Source organism: Furipterus horrens, unplaced genomic scaffold, assembly GCF_987537825.1.
Source record: "Furipterus horrens unplaced genomic scaffold, mFurHor1.1.pri manual_scaffold_2, whole genome shotgun sequence".
Classification (NCBI taxonomy): Eukaryota; Metazoa; Chordata; class Mammalia; order Chiroptera; family Furipteridae; genus Furipterus; species Furipterus horrens.
The window spans coordinates 62351907-62375668 of record NW_028327172.1 but is presented as its reverse complement, the minus strand read 5'-3'; the positions used below and the strand labels follow the sequence as shown (position 1 = coordinate 62375668).

Here is a 23762-nt window from a genome sequence, read left to right as displayed (position 1 = left end):
ATGACCCTAGCACGCCGGAAGTTTGTTCGTTTCCAAGGCGACGGTGGCCAAGTCCGGTAGCCGGAAAGCTACTCCGAGGAGAGGGTTATTGTGTTCGGCGGTCGGCGCCACAGCGACTCACGGGGCATAGCCTCCGAAGACGACAACGGCCTCAACTGGCCCTCGCGTGTGGAGGATAAACGGCCGACCCAGCCATCGCGGCGGCCCGTCAAAGGAAAGAGGTAGGGAAGATAGGGAAAGAATCCATGAAGATGACGACCATCGCTGCAGCGTCTCTACGGGAAGCGTAAGTGAGGACGTCGGCTTCTCCAGCAGTGACTACAGAAGGGTCAGTGAAGACCTGAGCCACCGCCGCGGTGGTTCTCGGGAGACGGTTAGGGGAGATGGTGGCCACGGTCACAGCAGCTCTTGGGAGAGAGTGAGAGGAGACCGCGGCTTTGGCAGCAACGACGTCAGTTTCAGTGAAGTGTGCGGCCACCAGTCTAGTGACTCCGGGGGAACGGTCAGAGAAAACCGCGGTCTTCGCCTCAGTGGTATCTGCGAGGGGATCCGGGAAGTCTGCGGACCCGGAACCAGCGACTTCGGGGAGAAGGGCAGTGACGACCGCAGCCGCCGCCTCAGTGGCTCTCGGGGAGAAGGCAGTGTCGATGGCGGCCCCGGCTTCAGTAGCTCCTGGGAGGGAGTAAGTGAAGACCGCGCCTACGCGGCCAGCGACTCCTCCGGGGTGAGCGACAGCCAAGACTCCAGCCGCCGCCTCGGTGGCTTCTGGGAGAGAGCCAGTGAAGGCGGAGGGTCCCGCTGCAGGGCCTCTTGGGAGAGAGCACGGGAGGACGGCAGCCCTGGCCCTAGCGACGACGAAGACGGCAGCTGCAGTGGCTCGTGGGTGACAGCCAGCGAAGACCGCCGCAGCAGCCGGGACCTGGACTCATCCCCTCCCCGGAGTCCGTGGGGTCGCACCATGCCCGGGGCGCCCCGTTCAGGCCCCTCCACCTCCTCCGCGGAGACCGCCACCCCGTGTGAGTCCAATGACTTCCATGGCCCTGGTCTCTGCCACCCTCCTTTTCTCACTCATGTCCCCGCTGGCCTTATCCCTTCCCGGCAGTTCATTTTCTCAGCTGGCACTCCTCATTTCCCCTAAGTGACCTGTTTGCAGTGGGTCCCATGGCTGTTCACCTTTCCCCCAAGCTCCCTCATTTTAGCTTTACTCCCTTTCTTTCCATCTGCACGTTCCCGAGACTTCTTGCCTATTGATGTCCACTCTTGTTAAATCTTATGAACCCCTTTAAGTTCTTACTTGACTTTTCTGAAGCATTTGATCCTGTGATGACATTAGGCTTACCTAGCTTTCTTCCTTCCACTCTGCTGACTCTCCCTTTTCTTTGCTGACTTTTTTTTCAATCTTCTTAAATTTTGCTTTCTTCCCTGGACATTGCCATCACTGGTGCTTTTTTTTTTTTTCTTGTTATGTACTATTACTTCAACCCCCAAATCTATGTTATTCATTTGGCCATCGGTAAATATTTATGAAGTGCCTAATATGTGCTGTGTCTTCAGGATTTATCATTAAAGAAGATAAGCATATTCCTTACCTTCTGCTGGGGAAGATAAATGCTGAACAAATAATGACTCGTGTGATGAATATTATAAAGGAGAGTAGAGTGCTGTTAGTATCAGTAGGGGGTGAGGCCGGTTATCATAAAAACCTACCTAATAGTGAGGCACATCTAACACTAAGATCTGAACCCCAGATCTCTCCTCTGAGCTGCAGACTCATATGTGCAAGTCCCTTCTGGAACTCTTCCTTGTGCACCTCAAGAACATATCTAAAATGTAATTTTGTATCCATATGCCTTCTCTGTTCTTTAGCGTTCACTGTCTCAGTGGCACCACACCAAGGGACTAAGCCAGACTCCTTGGAATTATCCTAATACTCTTCCTTTTTTTGCCCTCTATACACATCTAATTTCAGTTCAACCTGTTTTCATAATATTTGTTGAATATTCTGTTCCTAATGCCATTATCTTGATGGCAGGTCTCAGCCTTTCTGCTGTAGGTTATCATAGCTATTTGCTTACATGGTCTCCCTCAATCTCTAGTGTTGAATTCTTGCTCCCCAATCAATCCTCTCACCACAGCCAGTCTTATAAACCCAGCATTAGAAATCTCATAATTCTTCTTGGGTTTAAAATCGCTCAGTGATCCCCATTTAAGTGCTTCTAGCTCTTTATGGCTCCAGTTGCTTCTGCTCCAGGTAAGCTGAACATGACTGTGTTTCTCTGTATTTGCCGGTCTTTCCCGATTCAGGGTGGCAGTTTGCCAAGACCTCAATTCTCTGATCAGTCCAAGCAAAGTAATTGGTTTTCATCTTTTCTCCATGCTCTTTACATGGTAGAACTGAAATGAAAGTTGGATTAAGATGTTAATCACAGTCATCTTTGTAGTAAATTATTTGGGAAGCAAAGTGATTTTGTTCTTTCTTTTGACTTACTGCTTTAGTATTTTTTGAATTGTAATATATTTAAAGCAATTCAATTTTTCAGTGGGTGCCAGGAAGAAGGTGCATTTTGGTAGCATACGTGATGCAGTACGAGCTGGAGATGTAAAGCAGCTTTCAGAAATAGTTGAACGTGGAACCAACATTAATGAAGTGGACAGTCTCCATAAATTTACCCCTTTACATTGGGCAGCACATTCTGGAAGTTTGGAGGTAAGGAGCTAAATAAAACTGGGACATGTTTACAGCAGTTTTATAAATTTCGCCAACAGGACTGAGGCCCTATACTAGCAATTTTCAATTCAATCTAATGTTGGGTATTTTGGTCACAATGGCTTTGTAACAAATTAAACCAAAACCTAGTGGCATAAGATAACCATTTATTTATGCTCAGGAGTGAACTAGGAATTTGGATCCCAGGAAGAGCTTGTCTCTGCTCCATGATATATGGGGCTTCAGCTACAGATTGAAAAGTTGGGGCTAGAACCTTCTGAAGGCTCATTCACGCAGATGTCTGGTGGAAGATGCTGCCTGTAGGCTGGGTACCTTAATTCTTCTTCATATGGGCTTATTTGTGAGGATTCTCCACCTGGGCTAGTTTGTGCTTCCTCACAGTGTGGTGGCTGGGTTCCAAAGACGAGCACAAAAGCTAAATTAAAGTGGATAACATAATGAATGCCTAGTTCTCTTAAATCCTAACATTTTTGCTATAATTGCTTCAGATCTTTAGAAAACAAATGGAATATTATAGATACATCTGAAGTCCCTGAGCACCCCTCTCAGGCACCATTTCTATCCTTCCAACTCCAGAGATAACTATTATCCTGAATTTGGTGTTTATTATTCCCATCTATGTTTTATACTGTTATTGCATATGATTGTATCATTGTTTTAAATGGTATTTTATATGAACGTTATACATTATTCTGCGGCTTTCTACACGTGGTAAAAGTATATGTAATCTAGTTTATTTCTTTCAGCCATGTTGTAAGTCTGTTCTTAGACTAATATCAGAATTTATTCATTTTTCAGTTGAAGGATATTTAGTTGCTTTCAATTTCTAGCTAGTAAAAGTAGTGCTTAGTAAATTTTTTATGCAAAATTTCTTATTCTTGGGCTGTGTACAAAGCTAACTGAAATTTTTCTCATGCTTCAAGGTTGTGCGTGGGGAGCTTATTGTAGCTGCCACATTTCCCCAGCCTGTAGGCTGCAGTATGTCTATTCACTATGCAGTCTGTTTTTCCCCCCCTGCTACACAGAGATTGCTTTCTATGAATATGGCTTCTTGATGTGATTTCTTTTTCGTCTAGGCTCTCTTGCTTCTTGGAACCAAATCTGATTTGGAGAATCTCCACCAGTTTGTGTGCCCCACTTGAAATGCTGCAAACAAGGATTTCCCTGTGACCTTTTAGTGACTTCCTTCAGCTGTGAGAAATGTGCTTTGATAGATCTTTCTGCACATGCAGCCTTGGGTGGGCATTTTTTCTGCCATTTCCTCTCATATCCTCATTTGCTCTACAGTTTGGCAGCTTTCCCATCTGTTTTGTGGTTTGAGTTTCAGATGTCTCCTAGTTTTCATCAAAGATGGGGTTGTCTTCCTGTTCTTTTCCTTTTTTCTTTCTTTGATGATTTTGAAGAGATGAAATACTGATTTTACTCTGCCATATTCCAATAGGATAGGACTTCTTGATGTTTTATTTATTTAATCTCTTTAGTCTACCCTGCGTATTCTATAAATATAGGTAGTTTTATGCTTCTGCCTTCTCTTGTCTCTCCAGGCAGGTTTTTTTCTTTTTTTTTAGATTTCTTTGGTTTTATCACTTCTACATACTAATTCATGGATTTGCTTTCTCTCCTGAATTTTGGCTTATGTATTGGGTGCTTGATCAACAACTCATGCATATCTAACCAACATCTCAAATTCAATTGCTGTAAAACTATTATTTGTTTCTATCTCTTTCTTAGTTTTCAAGGCTAATGGCCTTTGAATCAACTTGTATCAATTTTTTTCACCATCGAAAGCAGTGGTTTTTAACCTTATTCATCTTGTGGCATACATAAACTAATTACTAAAATTCAGATTTTAGTTTTAGAGTGGTAAGTTTGTATACAGAATATGAACTACAGGTAGACAAAATAAAACAAAAACATATTTTTTGCCAATCTGGCAAAAAAAAAAAAAATAGATATGATTTTGATTCATTCACACTGGATGGCTATTGTGTTGGCTGTTGTCACTTTTTAAATTTGACAATCTAAGGGAAAAGAGGTCAGTGCCTCCGACTAAATAGTCAGGTATTGCATGTTTTAAAAGTTCTTGCGACACATGAGTTGAATATCACTTATCTAAAGTATTTGTTTAATAAAAAGAACAGGAAAAAACCCACTGAACTATTGTGAAACAATATTGTCAGTCATGATCATTGTAATATACAATACAAGGCAATTCATTTTCTCAGAAATTTGAGAAGCACCAAGTGTGATCATTTAAAAAGTATCTGCTTAAGTTGTTGTTATCAACACTTCTTTAGATGAAGGTGCCCTTTATGGTGCACATTGTTGCAGTAAGAACTGATCACTGGGTCTGTTGATTCTGTTCCATCTTTTTCTTTCGAATTTGTCTTCTTTGTCCTCAATGACTATTGCCTTAGCTCTAACTGATTTTGTTTCGTTTTGTTTTGTCTACCTATAGTTCATATTCTATATACAAACTTACCACTCTAAAACTAAAATCTGATACTACTTAACACTCATCCTCTACAGGATAAAGTTCAGGTTATTTAATATGGTAGACTTATATCTCCAATCTTGTATTTCAACATACATGGACATTTGAAAACTGGACATTTTAGATTATATATTGTAGCAACTCTGGAATTTGATCCTATGCCCTTACCACTACCCAGGGGTGGTTGTTGCTATGTGTTTGTTTGTTTACTTGCCTGGACTAATTATGTGGAGTCTGGTTTCCTCACAGTATGTGGCCACTGCTCAGTTGTTTCTTTTAATTCTTGTTTTTGTTTGTTTGTTTGTTTTTGGTTTTTGGTTTTTTTTAGGCCTGGCTTTCTAGGGTTCACTCCTGGATCAGCATAGCTCAGTGATCAGCCAGTGACTTATGAGAGCATGTGCTTAAATACCTTGAGCCAGTAAGGATTTCTTCTTTTACTGATGGGTCTCTGTGTGTCTTGGAGAATGTTTTCAAAATCCAAGCAACTTACAAGTTAGCCTGCATCTTTTTTTTTTTTTTTTTTTTTAAGTGTTTTCAAGGCCTCATGATTATCCAGGGATATCTAGCTAACATAGTTCCTCTTCAGTCTTTTCTGAGTCTGAGCAACCTTGTACATGTACACACCTTTTAGATTACAAGGAATAAGAGGAATCTTAGTAAGGCCCACTTTGGCCATCTCATTTCTTGGATTTTCCTATTAATTTTCTGGGTAGTTTTTAGTTTTGTGCTTGCCCCAATCAGTATCATAATTTCAAGCTAGCTCTGATGTTGGCTTTCTCAGATTGTTCTGAGGAGTGGAAGTGTTTTTGACAAGCTGCCTGGGCACAGAACTTTTCATGCTTAGCTCCTAATAAAGTCAGCCGTTCCAGAAGGACAATGGAGCTGTCCACCCAGGCAGATCTTCTGCACCATGCAGCGGGGGATAGGGATAGCTGTAGCCCCAGTGTTCCTGTTCTTGCTAAGACTCAGTAGATTTTCTTGAATACGTTTTCCTTATTTTGTTATATTGCCTTTGGTCAATTTCCAGAGCCTTTAAATTGTTGTTTTTGACAACTTCGGGTTTATCATCGCTTCTTGGGGAGGATTTGCCAAGCTCCTCACTTAGCCATTTCTGAATTCCTGCTTATTTGTCAATTGATTTTTGATAAAGACGCAAGTGTAATCTGATGGCGAACAGATATTGTTTTCATTAAATGGTGCTGGCACAGTTGGACATTTATGTGTAAAAAAAATTTGAAACTACCTTATAAAACTTCTAGAAGAAAACATAGAAGAAAATCTTTGCAAATCATATATCTGAACTTGTGACCAGAATAAGAGACTCACAACTCATTAGTAAGATAACAAAAAAAAAAAGTCCAGTGAAAAAAAAAGACAAATGACTTCAATAGACACTTTCTCAAAAATAATATGGATGGCAACTGAACACATGAAAAAATATTCAACATCATTAGGCATTAGGGAAATGCAAATTAAAACCACAGTGAGATGCCACTACACACATGTTAGAATGACAAAACAAAAACAAACAAAAAACTCAAATAATATGGAGTATTGACAAGGATATGGAACAACTAGAACTCTCATACATTGCTGGTAGAAGTGTAAAATGATACAGCCACTTTGGAAAACAGTTTGGCAGTTTCTTATAAAGTTAAACATATACTTACCTATGTTCCAGCAATTTTGCATCTACATATTTGCCTAGGACAAATAAAAAACGTATACATGAATGTTTACAATATTCTCCAGTACCTGAACGATGTTAGTATATAGTAGTTTCTCCAGAAATATTTGTTGAATAAATGAATGATTTACTGTGATTATTAGTGAAGTTGAGCTTTTTAAAAGATATATTATTGGCCACTAATCTCTGTGACAGGTGAATGATACCTAAATGATAAGTGTTTTCAACAAATGATATGCCTATGACTGATTTTAGTGTATTGCAATGATACAATCAATTTTTTAAAAGAAACTTTTGACGGTAGAATCTACAAACTTGAACATATAAAAAGAGTAATACTATTTTGGCACAGACCTCTAAGTACTATATTAGAATGAAACTTAGGGTAATTTATAAAATCTTAAATGAAGATGCATTTAATTCTGACTCACTGCCCCATCCCCTTTTATATAAACTTCTGTGTTTTTAGAGAGTATTATCAGAATAACAAAGTTTGCTTTGATACAGAAGCTTCAGGACCTATTAAAAAAATCTATAGCAGAGGTTGCAAAGTAGCAGCCTCTGAATGAATTCGGCTCCCACATGTTTGTACAGTATCGGTCAAGCATTAGATTTAGATTAACATTTTATTCACAGCAAAGACTGGCTGGGATTGAGTAGTATCTGCACCTTATTGACAAGGAATGTTGTCTCCAGTTTATCACAGGTCCCATTGCTCCTATTGTTTACCCAACAGTAAGGCCAAGTCCTGACTAGTGTGGCTCAGTGAGTTGGGCGTTATACTGCAAACCAAAAGGTTGCCGGTTCAATCTTCTGTCAGGGCACGTGGCTGGACTGTGGGCCAGGTCTCCATTTGGGGACGTGCAAGAGGCAACTGACAGATGTTTCTCTCATACATAGATGTTTCTCTCCCTCTCTTCCTTCCCCTCTCTATAAGTAAATAAACAAATAAATAAATAAATAAAATATATTTTTTTCAAAAGGCCAAATGTTGGTTACCATATCATTTGTTGCCTGCGCTTTTGTTCTTCTTATACCTGGCTCTCACTCACGATGCCTCTTAGCCACAGTATTTCATGATAACAGACTAAATTTAAAAGATATAAAAATGTTTAAAACATCTGCCTTATCACTTGTTAACATGACCATTCTCTTAATTTAGTGCCTTCACTGGCTCCTCTGGCATGGAGCTGATGTTACACTGGCAACTACTAGAGGCTGGACAGCAGCTCACATAGCTGCAATCAGGGGGCAGGATGCTTGTATGCAGGTAAAAATAACTTTGTTTACTTAAAAAAAATTCAGAAAGTTTATAATTACCTCAGCATAGTTCTATTAAGCTATTGCTTTTATTCTAATAATTTGATCCTATAGATTTAGTTCTGCTGGGTTGGCCAAAAAGTCCATTACATTTTTTCCACCCGAGGCTCTCGTAGTGCTTAGTTGTCTTTAACTTCATTTGAAACAATTCTGTTGGATTGTATTGTGACAGCTGTCATGTCAGGGTGCATTTACATTTTTTTTTGCAAAAATTTTTAGATAATTTTATTATGAAGCTGGACCAACACTTGGCCTCACAAAGCTTCTGGGGTTTTAGAAATGGGCATGGACGTACAGGTAAAGTAACAATTCAGGTGAAAGTTAAACAAAATGGATTCAAGGGTGTGGTAGTGAAAACAGTCATTTTACCTTAAATAATTTTTCTTGGCTGATTAGGCATTCTCTTTAATCAAGTCCAAATACTCTGAAGTTATATACTTCCCTTCTTCAAAAAGCTTCAGATCCCCAGTCTGGGGATGAGAATCATGACAGTTGGTAACTCCTACACAGCATGCTCCTCGTAACAACTCTGTGGGGTAGGGATTAGAATCTCCTTTTTCTAAAAAATGAGGAAACTGAGGCCAGAGAGGCTGAGGAACTTGCCTAAGGTCACACAGCTAAGGTATGGTAAATCTGGGACTTAAATTCCGACTCTCTGGCCCTAGAGCCTAGGCAGCAGCCACCATGTTATTTCCCATGTTGTTTGTACTCTAAGAAGCCAGCAGACATACTGTCTGCCCTGTCCTCCCACAATTTTGCAGGACTGGCCATCAAATTTTCACTTTGTTGAGGAGATATGACCCAGTTCCTTTGCCATCAAGCTTGGGCTGATGTGAAGGGAGACAGTCTGATCAGGGTGAGGGCTCTATGTTCATGTTCTCTGTGCTGTTTAGTATGCAAAGAATCCTTACCCCAGACATAGGCTTCAAAGCTGGCTTGGAGCAAGCACTTCAAAGGAAAGTAAAATTTCCACAAAAAGTGTTGGAAGGAGAGTTAGCTGTCTGGAGATGCAAGGAAAAAAAAGGGGATGGGGTGGGGAATGGCTGTTGCCTGGAGAGAAAAAAAAAGAAAGGCATAGAAGCTAAACTGAGGGCATAGTTGAAATATAAAAGTTCTGTTTAGGCTCCAGCAACAGAATGCAAGAGTGAGGTGTCATTTTGGTCCAACCAAACAAATTTCTGTTTGGGAAGTAACTAGAGCTGATTCACCAATAAATATGTTTTTGTTGTTGTTGTTGTTTGTTTGTTTGTTTCCAGAAACCTAGAGTGATTTGGGGGGGAAAAAAAAAAGGCCATGGTAGTTTTATACCAACCTTGAGATTATTCAGACATGCACTTCATGTAACTATATAGGAGAAGTCCAAGGTTATATTAAAATAATAAATTTTTAATATATTTTGGGAGATTCTATTAGGAATATTAGAAAACCCTATAAGGAATCTATATTTTACAAGGAATGTTTATAAATGCCAGTTCTTTTGAGATGTCGATGTGAACTTCAGCTGCCTTGAATATTCCACTTTTCATTAAGATGCTTTTCTGGGCTTCCATCCAGTTCCTGGCCTCATCCCTCCACCAGATTGCCTACTACTTTCTCTCCCTCACAGTCCACCTCACAGTCTCTCACACTTTTTCTTACAATTTATGTTTCCAGTGCTCTCCCAATTATCCAACTAAAACTTTTCTCTCAAGCTGGCACCAATTCCAACCACCTCTTCCCTGACTTTGTTCCAAATTTATTATTTTTAATAATTTTATTGTATTTTTTTATTACCATTTATTTCCCTTATATGCCCCCTCCCCCGCAATCACCACATTTCTATTGGGTTGGCCAAAAAGTCTGTTTTGTCTTTTCTGTATGATGGTCCTAGTAGTGCTTAGTTGTCTTTAACTTCATTCAAAACAATTTTCTTGGATTACATTGTGACGTCTGTCATATTAGCGTGCATTTAAAAATATCAAAATCAGTGAATTTTTGTGCAGCCATTTTAACATTGAAGAGGAAAGGAAATACACAACATTTTTAGCAGATTATGCTTTATTATTTCAAGAAAAATAAAAACGCCACTGAAATGCAAAAGAAGATTTGCACAGTGTGTGGAGAAGGTGCAGTGACTGATCAAACGTGTCAAAAGTGGTTTGCAAAGTTTCTTGGTACTATTGACATTTCAGCCAAATAATTCTTTGCTATGGGGCTTCTTATGCATTGGAGATGTTTTAACAGCACCCCTGGCCTCTGCCCACTAGACGCCAGTAGCAGGAGATAGCCGACATGTTCAGAATATCCAAATCAATAAAGTTACTGGTGAAAATGTAAAATGTGTCTTTCATTTTACAGAAAAACGAAACAGACTTTTTGGCCAAACCCAATATGTTCTAAATAAGAACTTACGGGATTCTATATCTTAGATATTTTGGAATTAACTGTCCATTTAAACGAATGATAAAAGATAAGACCTTTTTATCTTGAAGTAGGTGTTTTTCTGTGTGGGTTGTTTTAAGGGCTGTCACAGTTATGCACATAGTATTTCCTTTATAACTTTCCATTTCTAAAATTACTTATTTAATGTTTCCTGGCAAGAATAGAACATTAATATGTGGCAGGATCTAGTTTATTAGAGTAACTAGACTTAATCAGTGTTCTGAAATAGACTTGAATTTGGAAGAATACAAAATTGTATAAGCAAATGGTCCCTACCTATAAGAAGTCTGGGATTCTGGGATTGGGTTTGAAATGACAGGAGCTCTACTCAGTGAGTTAAAAAAACAATACAAAGCACAGTTTGTGATTAAGGTTCTAATGAAAAATACAGAAAAGAAGAATTACAGAATTTAGCTGGAGATAGAAGAATCATAAATGGAGGAAATACAGGTTCAGCTAAGACTAAAAGAATGAGTTGATTTCAAAGAGGTAAGTAGTTAAGAAACATTGTTAAGTTGGGAATATGTCAGAAACAAATAAAAATAATGATTAGCACTTATTGAACATTTTTTAATGTGTCAGTCACAGTCTCCCCTGCATCACTTCATTTAACACAACAATCTTATGAGTTTCCCCCCACTTTTTAGATCTGTTTGATTCAGAGAGTTGAGAACCTTGCTAAGTAAGTGACAAAGCAAGGGTTTGAACCTATGCTTTGTCCTCTTAATCTCTATGTTATAATTCTATGTGAGGTCCCTAAATTGAAAAATGAGGTGTGTTCATGGAATATATTACTGTTGTATAAGTTTGACTGTGTAGATGGTTTGTTCTGTGAACTGTTATGAATGAACTGGATAGGCTAGATTTGTAAAATGTCTTGAGAAGTAAAATGAAGATTTTAGTTTCATTTTTATAGGAAAGAGGTTTTATATACATATATAGATATATAGATATGCACATACATGTACATGCTCATGGACATTAACAATAGAATGAAGTAATGAATTCTTAGTGAAATAAGCCCGGCAATGAAAGAAAAATACCATATGATATTCCCTGATACAGGAGACTAATGCACAACACAAACAAATGAACAAAATTGAACAAGGAACAGGATAACAGTTATCGGGGGGAGGGGGGAGAGAGAGAAGGGGGATAAGTAGGGGAAGGGTCTAGACAAAGAACATGTATAAATGATCCATGGACATGGGCAATGCGGGGGGGATATGACTGGGAGAAGGGGTGGGCTGGGTAGGGGGGAGTAATAGGGGGAAAAAATGGGACAACGGTAATTGAAAAACAATAAAAAAAATGTTGGCCGGAGGCTGGGTTGAAATGGGGAGTTAGTATTTAATGTGTAGCGTTTCAGTTTGGGAAAATGAAAAAGTTCTGGAAATGGATAGTGGTGATGATTGCACAACAAAATGAATGTACTTAATGCCTCTAAACTGCACACTTAAAAATAGTTAAAATGGAAAATTTTATGTATATTTTACCACACCTGAAAAATGAAAGTTAAAAAAAAAAAATGAAGTAATGAAAGCAGTATTTCAGGAAATTATTCTTGTGAAATGTATCCAGGATTACCTAGGATGAAGAGAGAGTTTGGAAGCAAGAAGACCAATTAGAGGTTTTTGGTGTACTCACTAACCATACAGAGTGAAATTAGGTGATGGTAGTGGGAAAGAGAGAAAATGGCTTGGCATCTTCCAGAGCAGTCATTGACAGAGTATGGTGAGAATCTAAAGTTTTGAGTCAGAATGACAGATAATTATGAAACTATAGATAGGATATCTGAAAGGCCGGGGAGCTTTGGGAGGAAAGAGGTTGAGTTCAATTTAGCTCATTTTGAGTTTAAGATGCCTGTAGGTCATTCAGGTGCAGAAGGAGCAGCAGGCAGTTTGAAAGGGGGCTGGAGCAAAGATTTCAGTTAATAAAGTAAAGAGTGAATGGAGAGTATTGAGGCTCAAATGTTGAAGAATGTTACTAGTAGGGATGGGAAGAAGCAGAGAAAAAGTAGGAATTCAGAGGAGGAAGTCTGAGAGAGAGAGCCAAGACCCATTAGGGTTGTGCAAGTGAAGGAAGAAGTTTAAGAATTAGGCAGAGTATCAGTTGCAGAATAAAACTTAAGGGGAATAAAGCTTAAGGAAGTGCCCTTGAACATACGAGGTCACTATTTTAGGAGGCTGGGTGTATTTCTAGGCATTGGTGGGGGCAACACTCAGTTTGCAGGTGGATTTGAAGTTGAGGTATTGATCTGAGAAGTAGGAAGTGGAAATGGTAACTTTAGGGGACATTGGGGTCAAATGAAGCTTTACTTGATACTTTCCTTCCTCTAAGCAATAGTCCAAGCCATTCCCTCTGCCTTGATGGTCCTTCTCTTCCTCAGTGTGTCTTTCTTCTCCGAGCTGCTCTGCTTTGTGCTGTACTGTTTAGTTCTTGTTTATCAAGGACAGCTTTGTATAGTTACCTTTATCTCTGCATAAGTCCTAATTCCCTAAGTTAATATGTCTTCATATTCTTTGTAGTGACTTTTAAAACGTAGTAAACACTCAATATAAGGTTTGTGATGATTTAACTTATTTGTTAATGTAAGTCAAACAAAATCATGGAGATTATTCTTAAAACTCTTGATAAGAGTTATGACTAACTAAACCTTTTCAAAGATACTGGTAAATATGCGCTGGCTAAAAAAAAGAAGGCTGAGGGAGAAAAAACTAAAAAGAATATTAACTAATAATTTTTAAAGCAATTACTCTGTACATTATATAGAGGGATATGCTGTGTATATGATACAACCCATAAACAAAAACTGGGCCACTTATAAATTCACATGGAATCTTCTCAGATGCAGTTAGAAGTTTCATTTGGAGCTTAGAATGCGTTACTTTAATAATGAAATCCTTTTATTTAAAACCCCGTTAATAAAAGATTATGCTTTTGAAATAGTGCAAGTTTAAATTTCAGTTTTATTAGCACAGCGTTAAAGTATTTAACTTAGTGGTTGTTAATCAGTGCTCATGAAAAATGTGCCTTATAAATTGTACATACTCACTCAAATCAGAATGTGAAATCAGGTATTATGAATGTATCCTAGGCGATGTTAAAAAGGATCTCAAACGTTTTCTTTGGATTAACTAATAACTACTCACACTTAGTCTGTGGCACATATGTAAGAACACATATAGTAATTTAGCTAGGTTTATAAATTGCTTGCTTTTAAGTGATCTGCATCTGCATTTATGATTTAACCTCTATATTTGTGTAAACTCATTCTTATTTTTCTGTTTTTAGGCTCTTATAATCAATGGAGCAAATATGGCAGCTCAAGATGATCGCGGTTGCACTCCTGTACACCTTGCTGCTACACACGGACATTCTTTCACTTTACAAATAATGCTCCGGAGTGGAGTGGTGAGAGATTCCTGTTAATATATGAGAATGTATAATCAAATAAATGAAATAGCATTTGGTAGTCTGCTTATCTTTTCCTGACTTTTTAAATACTCTTTTAAGATTTTAGGGAAGTAATTTTTTTTTTAATCCTCACCTGAGGACATTTTTTCATTGCTTTTGAGAGAGACAGAGAAACATTGATTGGTTGCCTTCTGATATGTGTCCCCACTGGGGACTGAACCTGCAGCCTGGGTTTGTGCCCTGACCAGGAATCAAACCCAGGACGTTTTGGTCTGTGGAACAACTTTCCAACCAACTGAACCACACAGGCCAGGGCTTTAGGGAAGTAATTTGATCTCTCTAGCTTTTCTCTTTCAACATAGGAGCAATAATTTAGATAACTCTTTTTAAAAAACCCACCCAGTTTAGTAGGGTAAACTATTTCAGGTGCTATGGGTTCATGTCAGTTCAGTTTAACTCGGAGGATTCTGAAGCTTCCAAACATGTATGTTAACAGGTGATTGTAAATCTTCCTGAATTTCTGTGTGTAACTCTTATTGTGATATTTATTTTTAATACTACTAAGTGGTTGTAAAAATAACTTCTTAAAATAACTACCTATATTGAAGAATTATGGTAAAAGTTGATGTTTTTTTAGAGAAAAGTGAAAAATCTTAGTATTTTCTTCATTAACTCTTTCCTTATGCTTTTAAAGATATGATCTTATCATTTGAATCCATTCCTTTCATTTTATTGTTCAGTAACCTGTGGCCAGTAAAATGACTAGCGAAGTTCCTTTTTCTAAATTGATTTTAGAGAGGGGAGGGCAGGGGGGGAGAAACATTCATTTTTTTGTTCCACTTATTTATGCATTTATTGGTTGATTCTTGTATGTGCCCTTACCGGGTATCAAACTCACAATCTTGACATATTAGGTTGATGCTCTAACCAACTGAGCTACCTGGCCAGGGCTTTAAAATTCCTTTTTAAAAACTTTTTATGTGACTAGTTGTGTTCTTTTTAAAAGTATGTTATAAGCTTGTGTGTTTAAGTCAGTGGTTTCAGTACATTTTTCTTTTATATTTAGTGTTTGCTTTATAATTTTAGGAAGAGACTCCTATTCTCATCTGCAAAGTTAAGCTGCTAGACTTAGTGTTTCCACTACAAAATGGAAACTTAGTCTTTGTGAATGTTACCTCTAGGATCCCAGCATAACTGATGTGAGAGAATGGAAACCTGTACATTATGCAACTTTTCATGGACGACTTGGCTGTTTGCAACTTCTAGTTAAATGGGGATGTGGCATAGAAGATGTGGACTGTAATGGAAACCTTCCAGGTATTCACAGGAGCAAATATTTTGGTTTCTCATTAATGTAAGCTTTTAAAATGTTGATAATTCTTTAAGAAATTTAATCTGCCATCAGTCTAATAGTCCCTCACAAAACTTAACTAGTAAATATGTTAACATAAACATTTTTAAAATCTTGTATCACTCCTATATTGTGTACCTATCATGTGATTGATTTTTTTGGAGCTATACCAGCAAGAGAGAGATTGGCAAAATTAAACCTGGATTTTTTAAATTGTATTTTTTTCCATTACCGTTTAGTCCCCTTATGCCCCTCCCCCCCCACAATCACCTCACTGTTGGCCATGTCCATGAGCCCTTTGTCCTTCTTGTTCAATCCCTCCACCCTTTCACCACACCCCTCACCATTTAGCTATCAGCCCGCTCTCTAACTATGAGTCTGCCTTTATTTCACTTAACATAGTGTTCTCTAGGTCCATCCATACTGTCACAAAGGCTAAAATTTTCTTCTTTTTTTTACAGCTGTGTCGTATTCCGTCGTGTAAATACCCCATAGTTGTTTCATCCACTGATCTAGTGATGGACCCTCGGGCTGCTTCCATATCTTGGTGATTATAAATAACACTGCAATGACCATATGGGTGCTTTAGTTCTTTTGAATTAGTGTTTTGAGTTCCTTCGGATATATTCCAAGAAGTGGGATCACTGGGTCAAAAAGCAGATCCATTTTTAATTTTTTGAGGTATCTCCATACTGCTGTCCACAGTGGCTGCACCAGTCTGCATTCCCACCAAGAGTGCAAAAAAGTTCCTTTTTCTCCTTTTCTCCACATGGTTGCCAGCACTTACTTGTTTTTTTGTTGTTGATGGCCATCCTGACAGGTGTGAAATGGTATCGCATTGTGGTTTTAATTTGCATTTCTCTGATGATTAGTGACATTGAGCATCTTTTCATATGTCTATTGACAACATGTATGTCATCTTTGGAGAAGTGTATTCAGGTCCTTTGCCCATTTTTTTAATTGGATTGTTTGTTTTTTTGGTGTTGAGCTTTGTAAGTTCTTTATCAGTTTTGGATATTAACCCCTTATCAGATGCATCGGTGAATATGTTCCTCCAGTCTGTAGGTTATTTTTTTCTTTTGTTGATGTTTTCCTTTGCTGTGCAAAAACTTTTTAGTTTGATGTAGTCCCATTTGTTTATTCTTTCTCGTTTCCCCTGCCTGAGGAGATATATTCAATAAAATATTGCTATGAGCAATGTCCGAGATTTGGCTGCCTATGTTTTCTTCTACACTTTTTATGGTTTTGGTTCTAACATTTAAGTCTTTAATCCATTTTGAATTTATTTTTGTATGTGGTGTAAAAAGGTGACCTAGATTCATTTTTCTGCATGTATCCAATTTTCCCAACATCATTTATTGAATAAACTATCTTCAGCCCATAATATGTGCACCATGCTGTTTTGATTACTATGGCCTTATAGTATAGTTTGATATTAGGTAGCGTGATTCCTCCAACGTTTTGTGGTTTCCATATAAATTTTTGAAATATTTACTCTAGTTCTATAAAATATGTCATTATAATCTTGATAGGAATTGTGTTGAATCTATAGATTGCTTTGGGAAGTATGGACATTTGAATGATATTAATTCTTCCTATTCTTGAACACGGTATGTGCTCCCACTTATTTGTATCTTCAGTTTTTTCCTTTAGTGTCTTATAATATTCAGAGTATAAGTCTTTTATATCTTTGATAGGTTTATTCCTAGGTATTTTATTCTTTTTGAAGCAATTGTGAATGGGATTGTTTTCTTTTGGGGGGAATTTCTTTCTTTTTTATTGTTTTCCTATTACAGTTGTCCCACTTTTTCCCCCATTTCTCCCCTCCACCCAGCCCACCCTTTCTCCCACAGTCAATCCCCACCTCATTGTACATGTCCAGGGGTTATTTATACTAGTTCCTTTACTAAACCCTTCCCCTACTTACCCCAACTCCCCCCCCCCCCCCACCCCCCCAGTCTTTTCCTTGTTTACATGCCTCTGGTTCAATTTGGGAATTTTTTTCTTAATTTCCCTTTCTGTTAGTTTGTTATTGGCATACAAGAATGCAACTGAGCCCTGCCTGGTGTGGCTCAGTGAATTGAGCACTGGCCTGTAAACTGAAGGATTGCCGGTTCGATTCCTGGTCAGGGCACATGCCTGGGTTGCAAGTCAGGTCCCCAGTTGGGGGTGTGTGAGAGGCAGCCGATCAATGTTTCTCTCCCACATTGATGTTCCTCTCCCTCCCTTCCCCTCTCTCTAAAAATAAATGAATAAAATCTTAAAAAAAAAAAAATGCAACTGATTTCTGGATGTTAATTTTGTATTCTGTTACTTTGCTGAATTCTTTAATCAGTTTCGGTAGTTTTTGGTGGAATCTTTGGGGTTCTCTATCGTCATCTGCAAATAAAGACAGTTTTACTTCTCTCTTTCCAATTTGGATGCCTTTTATTTCTTCTTCCAGTGCTATGTTGAATAAGAGAGGTGAGAGCAGACACCTATCTCTTGTTCCTGATCTTAAGGGGAACACTTGCAGTTTTTGTTAGCCAGGAGATTTGTCAAAGTAAAGAGCTCACAGCACACGTTTATGACTATCAGTCCCTCCATTTCCCTTATTCCTTCCTCTACCCTCCATTTTCTGCCTGCCTTCTCCCTTTTTCTTCTTTTCCTTCTACCTTACTCTTAGAAATTGAAGTCTGTTCCTGCATAATGGAGAACAGGGTTATTGATGAAAGACTTAATACAATCAGACCCTGAGTTCCAGAGGAGGACTTGAGTGAGGGGGGCAGCAAGAAAGGGAGGTGAGTCTACCCCCAGCTGACCACAAGAGGAACTCTTTATGGAAACATTTTAACATTAGTGAATGTTCCTGCCAACTGAAGAAGTGATGTGCAATATAAGCCTTCCTTAAAGCAGGTTAAATAACCTCATTTTATGTAGCAATTAATCTGAAAACAGTGGGAAAGGTGTGCTGTGGTTCTAAAGGGGGATTTACAATCTATTTTTTGTCTAGATATTTTTGTTGTTGTTTGTAAATTCCCAAGGAATTGTTAATGCTTTGGTGACACCTAATGGATTCTTTGTGAAATTCCAAGGTGCTTCAGTTCTTTGCCTTTTAAGTGAAACTGTGCCTTTTACTGCATTTATTTCTCTCTTGCTGGCTCTTCTGACTGTCAGAAAACACCCATCTTGTTGGAGGTAGATGTAAGTGTTGGTGATGTTACTGAGACAATCATATCGTCCTATGCTTTTTAAAGAAAGATGGAAAAACTTTCTTTGAGTATGATGCTGGCAGTGGGTTTGTCAAGTAGGGCCTTTATTAGGTTTAGGTATGTTTCCTCTGTTCCCACTTTGCAGAGAGTTTTTATCAGAAATGGGCACTGGATTTTATCTAATGCGTTTTCTGCATCTATTGATATGGTCATTTGGTTTTTATCCTTCATTTTGTTATGTGGTGAATCACATTTATTGATTTGCAAATGTGCCAACCTTGCATTCCCAAAATAAGTCCCACTTGATCATAGTGTATGATCTTTTTGCTGCATTGCTGTACTTGGTTTGCTGATATTTTGTTGAACATTTTAGCATCTGTGTTCATCAGGGATATTGGCCTATAATTTTCTTTTTTTGTAGTATTTTTATCTGGTTTTGGAATTAGGATAATGCTGGCCTTATAAAATGAGTTTGGGAGCCTTCCTTCCTCTTGAATTTTATGAAATAGTTTGAGAAGGAGAGGTTTTAGTTCTTCTCAGAATGGTGATATTCATCTATGAAGCCATCTGGTCCAGGGCTTTTGTTTTTTGGGAGATTTTTGATTACTGCTTTAATTTCACTCGGTGTAATCTGTATTCAGATTCCCTGATTCTTCCTGTATGTTTCTAGGAATTTATCCATTTCATCCAGGTTGTCTAGTTTTTGGTGTTGGGTCTGGCGAGAGTGAGAGGAGAAACAACAGGGGAACAGGCCATGAGTCTAAAAGATTTATTTGGCCAGCTGCACAAGCAGGCTGAGACCAGGAAGGCAGGAAGGTGTCAGCAGCGAACAAAAGAAAGGCAGGGGTTTTTAGAGGGGATGAGTGGGGAAGGAGTTGCAGGGACTTTCTGCAAGATGGCTTTGGGGGAGTTGGCTCTGAGAACAGAGAGGCTTACTAAAACAGAGAAGTTATTAAATTCTTGCCAGCAGACTAAGATATATTTGAAGGACATAGGCCTCCACTGGTGTCAGCAGTTACTGTGAGGGCAGCAGATTTATTGGGGGTTAGGCAGTCCCTGACACCAGCAGTTGCTGTAGGGGCTTGCTAAAACCAGGCCTGGATTCCCAGAACCCAGGTCTTATGCCTAAGAGTTGGCATAGTTGTTCAAAATATTTTCTCACAATCCTTTGTGTTTCTTTGGTGTCAGTTGTCATTTCTCCTTTTTCATTTCTGATTTTATTTATTTGGATTTTCTCTCTTTTTTTCTTGATGAGCCTGGTTAAAGGTTTATCAGTCTGATTTATCTTTTCAAAGAACCAAGCTCTTGGATTTATCGATCTTTTGTGCCCCTTTTTCGACTCTGTTTTGTCTATTTCTGCTCGATCTTTATTATTTCCTTCCTTCTACTCACTTTTGGCTTTGTTTGTTGTTCTTTTTCAAGTTGACATTAGACTATTTGAATTTTCTCTTGTTTTTTGAGGTAGGCCTGTAATACTATGAATTTCCCTCTTAAGATTGCTTTCCCTGTGTCCCACAGATTTTTGGATAGTTGTGTCCTCATTTACATTTGTTTCAAGGTATCTTGATTTCTTCCTTGATCTCATTGTTGACCCTTTCATTGTAATAACATGTTATTTAGCTCCCATGTCTTTGCGTGCTTTTTGTGATTGATTTCCAGTTTCAAAGCATTGTGGTTGGAGAAGATGCTTGATATAATTTCAATCTTCTTAAAGTTATTAAGACTTGTTTTGTGTCCTAACATGTGGTCTATCCTAGAAAAGGTTCCATGTGCACTTGAAAAGTATATATTCTGCTGCTTTGGGGTGAAATGCTCTGAAGATATCAATTAAATCCATTTGATCTAGTGTGTCATTTAAGGCTGCTGTCTCCTTGTTGATTTTCTATCTGGAAGATCTATCCACCGAAGACAATGGGGTGTTAAAATCCCCAACTATGACTGTATGTCTGTCAATCTCTCTTTTTATGTTCATCAAAATTTGCTTTACATATTTAGGTGCTCCTATGTTTAGTAGGGTTATACCCTCTTGTTGAATTGTTTCCTTTATCGTTAGGTAGTGCCCTTCTTTGTCTCTTACTGTAGCCTTGGTTTTAAAGTCTATTTTGTAAGATGTAATTACTGCTAATGCAGCTATTTTTCCCTTTCAATTTGCATGAATATCTTTTCCCATTCCATTACTTTTAGTCTGTGTGTATTTTTCTATCTGAGATGGGTCTCTTGGAGGCAGCATATGTCCCCCCCCCCCCCCAAGTAAGAACAAAAGCAAAAATAAACAAATGGGAATACATTAAACCAAAAAGGTTTTGCATAGTAAAGGAAACCATTAACAAAATGAAAAGATAACTTACTGAATGGGAGAAGATATTTAGAAATGATATATCTGATAAGGGGTTAATATCCAAAACATATACTGAACTCATATAACTCAACATTAAAAAATCAAACAATCCAATTAAAAAATGGGCAGAAGTTTGGACTAGACATTTCTCCAAAGAAGATATACTGATGGCCTACAGACATATGAAAAGATGCTCAACATTATTAATCATCAGAGAAATAAGATATAACAGTATTCCCTCACTTATCGTGGGTATTATGACCTAGACCCCCCTGCGATAGGTGAAAATCTGCAAAGTAGGAACCTTACATTATTTTAGTGTTTATATATATTTCAAGGGTTTATAAACCCTTCCCACACACTTATAAACCGTTTCTAGTCCCTTGTTAACCTTTCCCACTCCCTTATTAACCTTTTCCACACTTTTATAAACACTACTTATGTTCTTAAACATATTCTACACTCTTAAACCTACATAACTTTAACAACATACGTATACAGTACTGCAAAATCCCGCGATACAGTGAAAAATCTGCGGTAAATAATTACATATATTTTTAAAAATCCCATGATACAGTGAGGCCACGATATAGAGAGGGATTACTGTATTGTCATACCTATTAGAATGGCTATTATCAAAAAGTCAACAAATAACAAGTGTTGTTGAGGATGTGAAGAAAGGGGAAGCCTCATGCACTGTTGGTGGAACTGTAAATTGGTGCACCATTATGTAAAACAGTATGGAAGTTCTTCAGTAAATTTAAAATGAAACTGCCTTATGACCCAGCAATTTCAATTCTGGGTATTTACCATAGAAAATAAAAACACATAGAGCCCTGGCGGCTGTGGCTCAGTGGATTGAGCGTCGGCCTGCGAGCCAGGTGTCGCTGGTTCGATTCCCAGTCAGGGCACATGACTAGGTCCTCAGTTAGGGGCGCGAGTGAGAGGCAACCACACAGTAAAAAGAAAAGAAAAGAAAAAAAACACTAATTTGAAGATATATGCATCTGTATGCTCATTGCAGCATCATTTACAATAGCCAAGATATGGAAGCAACCCAAATGCTCATCAATAGACAAGTGGATAGTCCTGACTGGTGTGGCTCAGCTGGTTGGGTATTATCCTGCAAAGTAAAGGGTTTCTGGTTTGATTCCCAGTCAGGGTACATGTCTGGGTTGCAGGTTTGGTCCCCAGTCAGGGTGCCTGTGAGAGGTAACTGATCAATGTTCTCTCTCACATCAATGTTTCTATCTACTTTTCCTTCCCCTTCTCTCTAGAAATAAATAAATAAAATCATTTTTAAAAAAAAGACAAGTGGATAAAAAAAGCTGTGGTACATATACAGATGATGTATTACAGAATTATACACCTGAAACCTATATAATTTTATTAACCAATGTCACCCATGAAATTCAATGAAAAGTTTTCTTAAAAAGCTGTGGTACGTATATATATATAATGGAATATTAGTCATTAAAAATAATGAAATTTTGCTATTTGTGGCAACATGGATGGACCTAGAGGGTATTATGTTGAGATAAATAAGAGAAAGACAAATACCATATGATTTCACTTACATGTGTGTGGAATCTAAAAACACAAAACAAACAAACAAAACAAAACAGAAATAGACTCATATATACAGAGAACAAACTGGTTTTGCAGAGTGGAGGGGTAGGGATATGGGTGAAAAAAGTGAAGGAGAATAACAGATACAAACTTCTAGTTATAAAATAAGTCACAGGGATGTAATACACAACATAGGGAATTTAGTCAATAAGATTGTAATAACTTTATACATACGACATGGTTACTAGACTTATTGTGGCAATTACATAAGGTACATAAATGTCAGATTACTATATTGAACACTTGAAACTATACTTTAATAAAAAATAAGCTTATAAAACATTTCATTGAAGTATAACATGCATACAGAAAAGTGCCCAATTTAAACGCACAGCTCATTGAATTTTCACAAACGAACACTTCTCTGTAACCATTAGCCAAATCAAGAAATAGAATAGTCTCCTTCATGTCCTCTTTCTTTCTAGTTAATCACTCCAAAGTTAATCACTAACTTCTAACATAAAAACTTGTATTTTTCTTTTTCTGAACTGTATGGAATAAAATAACACACTGGTAGTCTTTTGTGTCTGGATTCTTTTGATCTTTCCAAAGTGGTTGTATCAATTTATGAGGGTGGCCCCCCCCAAAAAAAGTTATTTATAAAAACATTATGTATGTATTCTTACATGTTTAAACTTCAGTCACCTTCAAAGTGCTTTTCATTTGATGCATTACACCTATTAAGATGTTTTTTCCACTGCTCAGTTTTTTAACTTGTCAATTTTGATGCCCTTTAGTGCTTTTGCTGTTTTTTGTTTCACCTCTTCACATAAGCAAGATGTTTCCCTTTGATGACATTTTTCATCTGTGGAAACAAAAAAAGTCACTTGGGATGAAATGGTGTGAGTAGGGAGGGTGAGGCACAGGGGGGTCACGCTGTTTTTGGTCAAAAACTGCTGAACACTCAGTGCAACGTGGGCAAGTGTGCTTGTAAATCACCCATCATGAAATGAGTAAATGCGTTGAAAGTCTTCCAAAAACATACGCTGAAGATAAACGCAGCCTCTCACAACATCGCCAGCTGGTACACTAATACAGATGGATTCCTAGAACACTTTCCTAGTGGGGGAAACGTACGACAAAGGGCTCGCCCTTCAGAAGATAATTCCGTTTTTTTGTGGGTCCTCCCTTGTATATGCTTATGAGCAGTGTGTAAGACTGAGGTTGCTCCACTTTTCTCATTGAC

At 38.1% G+C, this 23762-nt stretch overlaps 1 protein-coding gene across 1 annotated transcript in view; it reads left to right on the top strand.

Moving 5' to 3' along the window:
• ANKRD42 (ankyrin repeat domain 42) overlaps nt 1–23762 on the top strand; it is a 58055-nt gene continuing 34293 nt past the window's right edge. The window contains exons 1-6 of the mRNA XM_090267316.1: nt 1–51; nt 131–1016; nt 2541–2707; nt 8072–8179; nt 13945–14064; nt 15249–15384. Of these exons, the coding sequence (XP_090123442.1) occupies nt 1–51; nt 131–1016; nt 2541–2707; nt 8072–8179; nt 13945–14064; nt 15249–15384 (1468 nt within the window). The remainder of the gene's footprint in view (nt 52–130; nt 1017–2540; nt 2708–8071; nt 8180–13944; nt 14065–15248; nt 15385–23762) is intronic.